We start from the raw sequence: 12,290 nt of genomic DNA on the forward strand, positions 1-12,290 counted from the left end.
AAGCAGACTCCCCGCTGAGCAGAGCCCAATATAGGGCTCAATCCCAGGACCCGGGGGTCATGACCCGAGTAGAAGGCAGACACTGAACTGACTGAGCCACCCAGATGCACCTGACCTTGTGGGGGTTTTTTGTTTTTTAAAAAAGATTTTATTTATTTATTTGTGAGAGACACAGAGAGAGGCAGAGACATAAGCAGGCTCCGTGCGGGAAGCCCGATGTGGGACTCGATCCCAGTACCCCGGGATCACAACCTAAGCCGAAGGCAGATGCTCAACCGCTGAGTCACCCCTAGGTGTTCCTGACTTTGTGTTTTTTTATTTAAGTTTTATTTGGAAATTATTCTGAAAGTATGCCAATAATACTTTCGTTCTGTAACTGGATTTAGTGGACATAAAATATTTTAGTCCCAATCTACACAAAGTAGCAAAAAAAGTAGTTAGTTTCCAATAGCAATTAAAAGTAGCTAACAAGTATGGCTCTCCAGTCAAGACCTGCTTGTTGTTGAGGGTGCTCAAGCTGTGGGGCCTGGTGTCTTAGCTCTACGGTGCTACTTACTGATATCCAATAGGAAAAAGCTTATCTTCACAGTCAGAGAGATCATTCAGAATTCCTAAGCAGTCAATTGTCATGGAGCCTGGCCAAGAAAAGAAGAACTGATTAGAGGAGGTAATGAGAAGGCTCACTTTATATCCAAAGGCCAGGAAATACCCTAGCAATACATGGAGACTTCCCCGCACGTCATACCAATCATCATGTGGATATTTTCTGGTTCTAAGCCATTGAGAAACTTTCTTCTCAAGCTGATTCCTTCAAAGTCCACAAACACTCTTCTAAAAACTTCAAATCCATTCTCAGGAACCACCTGAAATGAAAACCCAACTGTTAATAGGCTGCCCCTTTACATGTTACACGCATGATACTGATTTTCTTGGAGGGCATGTACGGAGTGTATCTCCAAATCACCCAGCTATTTCATAGGAGGACTGCCATATTTCTAAGAAGGTGATTCTAGGAACACACAGTAGGGAGGTAAAACAAAGCTTACCATCTTGCTGTTTTCAGCCTGAACTGAACTCCTGAACTCCTATAGAATTTGAAAAGCAGCAGAAGCTCTCACCTCGCCTTTGATCAAATCCCGATGTCGTTGGCAATACACCTTCTTATCATCCAGAAAGACACAGTTCTTGGCTCGAGAACACATGAAGTGGTAGTTGCTGGTGCAGGATGTAAGGCAGCAACCCACAGTGGCTCCTGGCTTTTGGCAGAACTCACATCTCTAACCACCCAGAGAGAACAGAGACCTAAGTCAGACTTTCAGATGTTTTAGGCCATTTTCCTTCTCCTCTATAGAATTACCCCATTCTGGGTTTCCTAGAATTCATTTTTAAAAAATTGGTAATCAGCTGAATTACAGAGAAATGATATAAACCCTCCTCTACAAATCCTTTCTCTCCCAGTGTCCCTGAGGCCCTGTACTTATTAAACTTAAATAAATATTACACTTTGATTTAGAACTGAAACCAAAACATAGTTTTGTTTCTAGGATGCAGGATTGATTTAGTGAAGATAAAACTTTGAAGATCAATACTAAAAACATCATTTTGCTAGAAAGCTACCATATCCATAAGAACTCAGTTCTAGAAAGATTGTACCAGTCAGAAACATAAGAGTTCTCTAGTTACTAGACTTAACAGATTAAATTTATCACACAATTCAAAGATTTCCTTCAAATAGCCTATATGTCACCACCTTAATCTGTCACGGTCAGTCTGGGCTCCTATATCCACAGAAGAGTTTTTGTTTGTGCTCTCTACACAATTTACATGTGCTGTTTATTTTTCTCTCTTTCTGAGAATCCTTCATCTTCTCCTCTTCTTCATAACTAGCGTTAAAAATTTTACTCCTTCCTGGCCTTTTCTTTCCTTCTTTTTTTTAAAAAGATTTATTTATTCATGATAGAGAGAGAGAGAGAGAGGCAGAGACACAGGCAGAGGGAGAAGCAGGCTCCACGCCGGGAGCCCGATGCGGGTCCTGGGACTCTAGGATCGCACCCTGGGCCAAAGGCAGGCGCCAAACCGCTGAGCCACCCAGGGATCCCCTTCCTGGCCTTTTCTGACTACGCTTAGCTTCTATCTACCAATCATTTCCCACATCTCTTCATGTGTGCATTTATGTGGGTTTGTTTTATGGAACCATAGAGTGTTTATTCAACTAGGACCTTTGAGATCATTTTGTCTAAATCACTTAATAAATTAACACTTTTCTTGCACTTCAAATTATCTCCCAAACTAGATAATACTTTGTCTTCTATTTCTTTTGCACCATCCCCCAGGGGTCAGAGTAGTAATCTGCCTACAGTACACACCAGTATTTGATGACGGCTAACCATTGTGAAGGTATTATAGAAGCCTCAACGAAGTAGCATGTAGCTATAAGAAAATACCTGGAAGCTGAGGGGAAATCTTTTCCATAACATTTACACAAGGTCTTACCAGCTGCTTGCCCCTGATCACAGCCATGTGCACATTCTTTAGTGATCCATCATCGTCTTCAAACACTTCTGCTGACCACAAAGCGCAATTTACATGTGTCCACTCATTTTGGCCAATGTAAAGCAAACGGCCAGCATCCTATGAAATCAAGAGATTTCTTTTTTCTTTAAAGAATATACTGTCAGAGAAGGCTTTCCTTGGTATTAACTCTACCTCAGTCAAGATAATATCAATAAAAATTCTTTAACTTGGGGATACACACAAAAATCAAAATTCATTTCTCAATGTTTCTGTGTCCACCTCTCACTTTTCTAGATTACATAGCCGAGAAATATTTTATAAACATAGTGAGAATCAAAATGTAAGCATATGTGGCAAGTTCATAAAAATGTGCACTGACTTCTTAAAAATCGTTATTCCAAAGCCAGGTCTCTCTGCTTGCATTAAAAAACTTTTTTTTTTTTTTTAATTTTAAGCTTACTATGTGCCTAGCATTAATAAAGCTTTGTAAATCTTATTTCCTTTAGTTTCACAACCATTCTGAAGTTAAGTATTATTATCCACATTTTAAAGATGAAACTGAGCGTCAGAGAGGTTAAGCTCCTTGCCAAGGTCAACAAGTAGGCAGGAGAGCACAGGAATGAATCCAGGCAGCCTGCCAGGCTTGGGATCTTCACCATGCTGCCATCCTACATTAAACACAAGCCTTTCATAAGCAATTTAAATATTTACTGACTTTCATAGAAACTTTCTGAGAAATCTCCTTTAGAAATTACTAGACACCAGCAGGTTAATTTAAGGCAAATAAATTTTTTTTTTTTTTTTTTTAATTTTAAGTAGGCTCCACGCCCAGTGTGGAGCCCAGTGCAGGGCTTGAACTCACCACTCAATGATTAAGACATGAGCTGAGATCAAGAGTCAGAAGTTTAACCCTCTGAGCCGCTCTGGTGCCCAGAGGCAAATCATCTTTAAATCCACTAAATCAGTTATAGGAAAAAAAAAAAAAAAACAAGTGTCACAGCTAGCTGACAAACATTCACTAAATAAATGGCACCCAGTCATAGAATTTAGACACACAGGACCAACAGTTCACATGAGCATCTGCTAAGTAGGACCCCATTCGCCAAGATACTTACATTAGCACTGTCATCACCATATGTCAAACACAATGCACATTGTCTATTATCTTCTATGCCCGGGGGTGGGTTCAGTTCTGGACTATCTTCTCGACTCCTATCAGTACCTTAGAACCCAAAAGACATCCAGTTAAAACTGGCGATACTAGGTCTGATTTCCAAGAAGGAAAAAAAAAAAAAAAATTTGGCTTAAATAGCCTGCAGCTTATAAAATAAACACTTTCATAAAGTGTTCAAAGTTATGCTATCTCGCCATCTGTTAAGAGTATTTATATCGATTTCTTGTTACCAGTCCAAGCTAAGTGAAAATAATGACTTTATTACATTTAAGGATGACCTGAAAATTTCTTTCCAATATGCAAGTATATTAAATTTAGATTCACAGAGTTAATCATTTGCATCTAGAGAGAAATGGATAATGACTCATTTGGTGCCTTACTCAAAATTGGTGGTGTAGGAGGATGGAGAGGAGTTGGAGAGTCTGGTTCTCCAGGTCCTTTAGGTTTGGGAGCTGGGATGATTTTCTTCATTAAAGGAGGCTGCTCAGTGTGGCTGTTTTCCTCCCGCTCCTGCCACTGAGCATAATTATGGTCAAGTGAAGGTGGAAGCACTGCGTTTGGTAACATCCCACTGCTGAAAATAATTGATTCAACAAGTATTTATTGAACTCCTACAATATACCTAGAACTATACAAAATAATCAAATTCTTGATGTCATCAGGTCATAGCCCCCATGCATGAGACATTCAGACTATAAGGACAAGCCACAGAATTTGGTAACTGCCTAAATATATGGGATTTTATTATTTAAAAAAATATATAGTCTCAATATGACGCCTGATTAAACTTCCAGAAACAAGTGATAACTATCCAAAAGGATTTGCTGGAATAAAAACTTAAGGTTAAATATGGATACTCAAGAGTGGTAGAGAGCACCATTTGAATTAAATAACATAGAACCCAATTATAACAAGTCCAAATACTGAGCTACATATAGAAGCACATGTACTGTACATATGCCACAAGTTAAGCCAACTTGCAGAAAACATAACATAAAAGGAAAAAAAAAGGGGCAACAGACTATAATAAACATTCAGTATCATCTCTAAATCAGCACTGAAAAGGCATTCAATCAACTACTAATTTTTATCTTAAAACCTAGTCCAGAGAAACCTTAATCTAGAAATACAAGAACTCTCAGATTTCAAGCTGATGAAGTGGGAGAAAAAAAGTAATACTGAATTTACTTACTTGCTTGATACTTTATTTGGCTCCCAAAACCTAGACTTTTTGACACTGAACCATGGAAAAACACGTTCCATTTGCTAACAGAAAAACAAGCAAACAAACAAAATGTGAGCATGTGGACGTTCATTTGGAAACCACACAAAAACCAACAACTTCCACCAGCTTCTCTGTCAATATGAGGATGATTTCAGGCTGCCAAGGGAAAGATCCATCCACTCTGGCCACCTCACTAACTTCCCCTCAAAGAATCAGAGTTAAACCAAAAGATGTTTTATACACATGGCAAAACAGAACGGAGAGGGAAATAAATCCGTTCTGTTCATGGAGTAAATTTACCCATAGATAAGCATTGAAAACATGAACTATTAATATCATTCACCCGAATAAAGAAGGACTTGACCATGCTGTTGGCTTTTTTAATCTCTGGCTGCCCTCCATCTGAATTAATGGCTGCTTGAATGATCTTCACGATATCATCACTGAACTCCAACTGTATACAAAAAACAAAGTATTAATTATTCATAAAACAGCGTGCTCTCAAAACCATTTCCTCTCCCCTCCTAAACTGCACAGCCCAGAGATCCAACAGAAAATGGATACTCTATTTTAATGCAGTATAATTTCTCTTTAGCAGAGGCCTTTGGAATTCAGTTCACAATTAACTTGTGGAGGTCAAGAGAAGCCAAGCTAATAAGGCAAGAATGCAAGTAAATTAGCTGTATCATGGTAAGTTACCCAAATAGGGCCGTAATTTTTTTTTAAAAGATTTTATTTATTTATTCATAGAGACACACAGAGAGAGGCAGAGACACAGGCAGAGGGAGAAGCAGGCTCCACGCAGGGAGCCCGACATGGGACTGGATCCCAGGTCCTCAGGATCACACCCCGGGCTGCAGGCGGTGCTAAACCGCTGCACTACTGGGGCTGCCCAGGGCCATAATTTTTTATGTAGATTAAAATAAATAATCAACTGAATAGCTTAAGATAGCATAAGATATCAAGTGATCATTCCCATACATTTTCAAAATGATAAATTTATTTTATTTATTTATTTATTGTTTTTTTAAAAATTTTATTTATTTATTCATGAGAGACACAGGGTGAGACACAGGCAGAGGGAGAAGCAGGCTCCATGCAGGAAGCCCAATGCGGGACTCAATCCCCGGATTCCAGGATCACACCCTGGGCCGAAGGCAGGCGCCAAACCACTGAGCCACCTAGGGATCCCCTCAAAATGATAAATTTAAAAAGACATCTATAAATGAATATCCTATATGGAAAGACATTATTTAGACGTGATTTCAAAAGGGGCAAAAGTAATTTCACGTTAGCATTTTTCCATAAGCAGTTCTAAAACAAAAATAATTTTAATACAAAAATAATTTTCAGAGAATTCAGATGACAGCCAAATAAAAGAACCATTTTTGAGACACTACTTTCCCATTTTCTGAAACACAGATCTAAAAGAACTCACAGATTTTTAGGTATTTAAATCCACACATTTCTAAATAAAATACAAACCATCTTCTAGTGCTCACTCTCAGCCTCATCCTCTAAAAGACCCAACGGAGCTAAGTTGGCACTTGCAATGTCGGTAGTTTGCTGTAGAGACATACCACAGATGTGTAGTTCCCTTGGTCCATTTTTCTTTTGACTCCTTCCAGATCTAAAGGCTGTTGATCTTCCTGTTTGCTGACCTCAGTAAGCACTGGTGGATCAGGTCCTTCTGGGGAGCTGCGGGAAGGTATACTCTCCTCTGTCTCAGGATTTAAGTCTGGAGGCTTGGCAGCCTGTTGCCAAGAAAGATAGGTTTCTTTTATCTAACACTGAAAATGAGGCATCTGTGCACATTCTACTAAAATTAATAAAGATGGTACTGAATGATTTATATTATAAAACCTAAAGAACATGAAAATACCAGAGATTTCTTAAATAATAGAAAAAGAAATGAGCCGGTTCTCTAAGAGTTTGACCAGGTGAACTTAGGAGAGCTGCTTGATAACTTCCAAACAGAGTATGAAGACATAGAAGTTGTCCCATTCTTTCTGAAGGAGACAGAGATAGTAAATCTTCCTATTCAAAAAATGGAGATTAGGAGACAAAGCGGCAGCCAAAGCAGGTACAGTTATCTTTGAGGTTCTTCCAACATTTTACCTTGTGTTTCCAGTGACTACTCTACAGGTGTACCATCTATAAAAGTAGTGGATGGTGGGCAAAAAGTAGTGGTTTACAAATTGTGCCAAGGAGCCCTAGGGATATCTCCCAGAGTGACAGCCACATGACTGTCAGATTAGGCCAACACTCTCCCAGATTACTCCAACTACCTCCTAACCACCATTCCTGCCTCCAGCCTCTTCAATCCTTCCTTCTTCTCATCAGAATCTTTTTTTTCCTTTTTCTTTCTTTTTTTGAAGGTTTTATTTATTTATTCATGACAGACACACAGAGAGAGGCAAAGACACAGGCAGAGGGAAAAACAGGCTCCCTGCGGGGAGCCCAATGCAGGACTCGATCCCAGGGCTGTGGGATCAGGACCTGAGCCAAAAGCAGACGCTCAACCCTGAGCCACCCATGTGCCCCTCCTTTTTTTTCTCCCTAAAAAGCAACTCTGATAGGGTTACTCTTGGGTGAAGCCTTTCATTGGCACTCGCTAGAGCCCTCAGAGCATGAAGTCCAAATTTCTTATTATAACAGCAAAGAAGGCCCCCGAAGAAGGTCCTACTCTTGTTCCTAAAGATTTTCCTAACAGTTGAAAGGCAAAGCAAGTTAATACTACAGGACTACATGAGAAAGAGGCAAACAAATGTCCCATCACTGGGTAAAACCCACCTAAGAACAAAGTCTTGGGAACTGAAAGCAGACTCGGGCCTACCTGCCGGTAGCGAAGCAAGTGGCTAGTGGTCCGCGAGTTCAGCAGAGCGGTCAGGACTTGCTTCAGAGAGAGCTGGAGCTCCTTCTCCAGGGCCAGCCGCCACTCTGCCGGGTGCCGCTCAGTACAGTTCACACAGGTGTAGGCCACACTCTCTGGCAGATTAGATAGAATCTCATACATCTCGTCTAGAAAAACAAAAACCTGCAATGCTGAGGTGCTCTCAAGAGGGGCACAGAGGGGAGGGCAGCTTCATACGAAGCCACGTACTGGGGACAGTGGCTAGACTCTGGCATCCCCTGGGGAACCCCGCACGCACCCATCTCTGTGGGGTACTACGGACACCAGCCCCGGATCTGGGGCTCGGGGGTCTATAGGTTAAAGCGCCCAGCAAACACAGCAAATAAAGATCTTAAAGGGCTAGGGTCCCACTAAGTGAGCATCACTTGACGCATTACTCTGGGGGCTCTAAGTGTACCAAGCAAGAAGGAAACCGTAATAAAAAGACTCCAACCTTCTGTACCTGAAAGATTCTCACATTTGGAATGGACCCAGCGATCACACTTCCCACACTGCATCATCTTACTCTCGTAGTCATCGTCGTCGTAACACTTATCACAGAGAGGGCAGAAGTTCCCTGAAAGCAAAGTACACTCTTCAGCAGTGCTCTGGCTCACACCCCAGTGCCACTCAGGCCCTGACTTCCAGGTGCCAGCTCTCCTCTGGAACTGCTTACAAATGCCGGCATGGATCTACTCTGCAATGCTCACACATCTGTGAAGTGTCAAGATTATTCTAAGCTCTTCGAATATGCCACAAATTCTATTTAGACTCATTCTTAAAGGTCACAAGGTAGAGTTTACAAATAACGCAGTAGAAAACGAATAAGAGACTTTCTCTCTTACACATTTCAAAGAAAGATTTATTTATTTATTTATTTATTATTTATTTATTTAAAAAAAGATTTTATCTATTTATTCATGAGAGACACACAGAGATACAGAGAGAAGCAGAGACACAGGCAGAGAGGGAGAAGCAGGCTCCATGCAGGGAGCCCAATGTGAGACTTGATCCCAGGTCTCCAGGATCACACCCCCGGCTGAAGGAAGGCACCAAACCACTGAGCAAACCCAGGGATTCCCCAAAGAAAGATTTAGATTTTTAAAAAGGAGGCGAGGACATGAGAGTAAAAAAACAGTTCATTTACACTTTCTCTTTATTCCTAGCACTTTAAATTAGAGCTCAACACATCCTAAACTTAAGCACAAAGTACAGACTTCATCAATTTGCTTTCTCCATGCACCTCCCTATTACTCTTTACTTAATAAACTTAAAATTGATTGGTTACTTTCAATGTCAGTACTAAGCTTTGTATCATTATTATCCCAAGTCAGTAAAATGAATTTAATGTATTAGGTATAATTTTTTTCTAGTGTAACTATTAGAATGAAATGGTTGACTTGGTAACACCTATAATCATTTCTGAAATTATCTAATGTCTATGTACCTCACTTTAAGAAATACTGGCTTAGAGCACTTCTTTGTAGTTGGTTATTACAAAAAGTCCCTTTAATTCTTCCTGTATAAGCTAACAAAATATTTCTAGTTGCTATAATGCTCTGTGTAAAGAAAAGAGCAAGATCAGAAACTTAGTAAATGGATCTGAACGGTATCCTTGGCAAGGTGTACACAGCTTTTTAGTTTGTTCCACTGCAGTGTCCAGTTTGCCTTCAAAACACCAAATATAAGCCTGACAAGTTGACAAAACTGGCTTTTTTGAAGTACCTTTAGCAAAGAGTTTGGCACAGTCGTGGCACAGTGAAAAATCATGAGACCACTGCGCGTCCCACCCTTTGCCTGGAGTCGTGGATCCACAGCTCTTGCAGCGAACACACTTGGTGCAGATCTGGGAAAGACAAGAAATTCAACAGGAATTTCTTATTTTTAATATCTCGTCTCATTTAAAGACATCAGAGGCTATCCATTTCTCGAGTTGACCTCTTTTTTAGGATGGTTCTTCCTAATAATGAGACCAACAAATGGCTACAGGGACATCCCTTGTTCAAGCCCAAGAATCCATGACAGTTCTCTCTGCTGCAGCGGGACATGTACCTACCCAAACTTTCTTTTTCTTGGTGGGCTTGGTGGGGTAGTTTGGTCCCAGGCACTCGGGGTGATAGCTGTTTCGGCACTTATTACACTCCAGCAGCTGCTGTAAAGGACACAAAGACAGAGGATGAAGAGGGACATGCTTCCAGGTAGAAAATAAACAAGTCAGGGAGAGGAAAGGACAGCAGAGGGAGTACAGTCCATGAGATTGTAATAATGCTGTGTGACGGTGGATGGTGACCGTGATCCTTGTGGTGAGCCCTGAGTCATGTACAGAAGTGCTGAGTCACTAAGCTGTGCACCTGAAACTCACATCAAATCATATGTCCGTTATACTTTAATTAAAAAAAAAAGAAAGAAAGAAAATATAAAGGCAAGAAGGTGGGTAGCACATAAGAAAAAAAAAAAAGATCGGTATTGCATTCGACTCACTTGAAATACCTCTTATTTGGTAATCATTTCATACTGACTTTCAAGGAAGTATAGCATATCATTCAAACAGTTTAAAATTTCTCCCGAATTATTTCACTCTCAAAGAAAGCACTGGGATTTATATCCTGCTAAAGGCACTCAGTGATGGATATTCTTATCAGGTAGATTCGGGTTATTGGGGAGATTTTATCCAATATTCCTCAAATTAAAACACAAAAATAGGCAATGAATTGTACTTAATAGTCACGATAGACTAAACCAACAGAGAAAAAATATAGGTACAAAAGCCTAAACCAAAAGGCAGAAACGGAGCTAGAGAGTAACAGTCTGAACAGTCGTGACTTTGTTTCCTACCTTTGTAGCTTGATGCTGCCTTCCACAAACGTGACAGAACTTGCAGCGGCGACAACACCAGTTCTCCAGCTGGTCCTCCAGGGGGCGCTCGTTCTCCTCCAAACAAAACTTGTGGAAGGGCTCACAACAGACTTGGCAATACACAAACTAGGGGGGAAGAGGGGAACACATCGTCACATGACACGGAGAGACCTCAACCAAGTGCTATTCACAGACTTCAGGCTTTAGGAGTCCAGTGGTATATATTTATTTATTTTATTTAATACATAAATCATTTAGCAATGACTATGTTAAAAAAAAAAAAAGCACAAGATTAGGCACTGCAGGAGATGCAGGGGCCTAGAGTAATAACGGCAGAATTTTAAAAGTGTCAAAATAAATATAATTCCAGATTCACCAGAATGCACTAAGTGCCAAAAGCGAGGTACAAGCAAAGAGCTGTGGGAAAGGGGAAAGAGGGAGGGTTTTAAGGGCTTCCTACAAGATACTAAAGACAGATATGTAAGCTCCGGTTCGTCCTCTCCCGCTCTAATTGTAGAAATAGTATTTTCATGTAGGGATTTTTTTTTTTTTTAATTTGAATGAAGATGACCCAGACATTTCCTTTGCCATAAGAGAATTATTGGGACAACTGGCCAAACCTAAATAAGGTTTATAGATTAGATAACAGTAATATAGCTCTGTAATGTCCTGACTGACAACTACACCATGATTATGTGAGAGAATGTCCTTGGTTTTAGGAAATACACACTAAAATATTTAGACATAAAAGGACACATCTGCAACTTCCAAATTTTTAGAAAAAAAATGTGTCTCTCTATAAAAAAAGTGTCTATATATAAAATATGTCTATATACAAAATGTATGTACATATTTTATTTCTCACTTTGTAAAATACAGACACAGGAAAGGATAAAGCAAATAAAAAATATGAACATTTGGGAAATCTGGGTGAAAGGTATATGGGAATTCTTTGTACTACACTCTTGTAACTTTTCTGTAAATCTGAAAGAATGTCAACATAAAAGGTTTTAAAAATTCGAATGTCAGGGGGTGCATGGGTGGTGCAGTTGGTTAAGTGTCCAACTCTTGGTTTTAGCTCAGGTCATGATCTCATCATGGTCGTGGGATTGAGCCTCATGTTGGGCTCTGCACTCAGTGCAGTACGGAACTTGCTAGGGATTCTCTCTCTTCCTCTGTCCTTTCCCCAATGCATGCTCTCTCTCTCAAATGAATAGATAAATCTTAAAAACAAACAAACAAAAAAAACCCAACTCAAATGTCAGAATTCATCAAGCACCAGTTATGTTTTAGGGTTATAATACAGGCAGTGAGCTATTCATCCTCTAGTTCAGTTTTTAGGAATCCTGTGGGATTGCTGTGAAAAACCACACAATTTAAATTAAAGCAATTATACTCTGAAAAAAACTCCCCATTTTATCACAGAAGTTGAAGGACTGGTGCTACCAGTTATTCCTCAGGGCAGCATATGTGTGGATGTAAAGCATTAAGATTATGTGCAGAAGAGATACAGTGGACCCCTGACACTTACAGACTGAATATTCTTAGTCTCAGTAGTATCTAAAACAGCCTCGCCACTTAGAACCATATTATTGTTCATAATAGGCACTAAAATATTTTTGCGTAAT

General features: G+C 40.0%; 1 protein-coding gene across 7 annotated transcripts in view; it reads right to left on the reverse strand.

Annotated features, from left to right (window-relative positions):
- KMT2A (lysine methyltransferase 2A) overlaps positions 1-12,290 on the reverse strand; it is an 87,913-nt gene that overhangs the window by 30,261 nt on the left and 45,362 nt on the right. For 3 of the 7 annotated variants that reach the window (XM_038535992.1, XM_038535994.1, XM_038535988.1), the window contains 14 exons: positions 10,642-10,788; positions 9,863-9,958; positions 9,532-9,652; positions 8,261-8,383; positions 7,750-7,934; positions 6,494-6,667; positions 5,257-5,367; positions 4,881-4,954; positions 4,069-4,262; positions 3,630-3,736; positions 2,494-2,631; positions 1,119-1,277; positions 746-863; positions 557-635 (listed from right to left, as the gene is read on the reverse strand). In XM_038535992.1, coding sequence (XP_038391920.1) covers positions 557-635; positions 746-863; positions 1,119-1,277; positions 2,494-2,631; positions 3,630-3,736; positions 4,069-4,262; positions 4,881-4,954; positions 5,257-5,367; positions 6,494-6,667; positions 7,750-7,934; positions 8,261-8,383; positions 9,532-9,652; positions 9,863-9,958; positions 10,642-10,788 — 1,826 coding nt within the window. The remainder of the gene's footprint in view (positions 1-556; positions 636-745; positions 864-1,118; positions 1,278-2,493; positions 2,632-3,629; positions 3,737-4,068; positions 4,263-4,880; positions 4,955-5,256; positions 5,368-6,493; positions 6,668-7,749; positions 7,935-8,260; positions 8,384-9,531; positions 9,653-9,862; positions 9,959-10,641; positions 10,789-12,290) is intronic. The other 4 variants (XM_038535993.1, XM_038535991.1, XM_038535989.1 and 1 more) reach the window with 3 other exon arrangements.

The sequence above is a fragment of the Canis lupus genome, chromosome 5 (assembly GCF_011100685.1).
Source record: "Canis lupus familiaris isolate Mischka breed German Shepherd chromosome 5, alternate assembly UU_Cfam_GSD_1.0, whole genome shotgun sequence".
NCBI classification, from domain to species: Eukaryota; Metazoa; Chordata; class Mammalia; order Carnivora; family Canidae; genus Canis; species Canis lupus.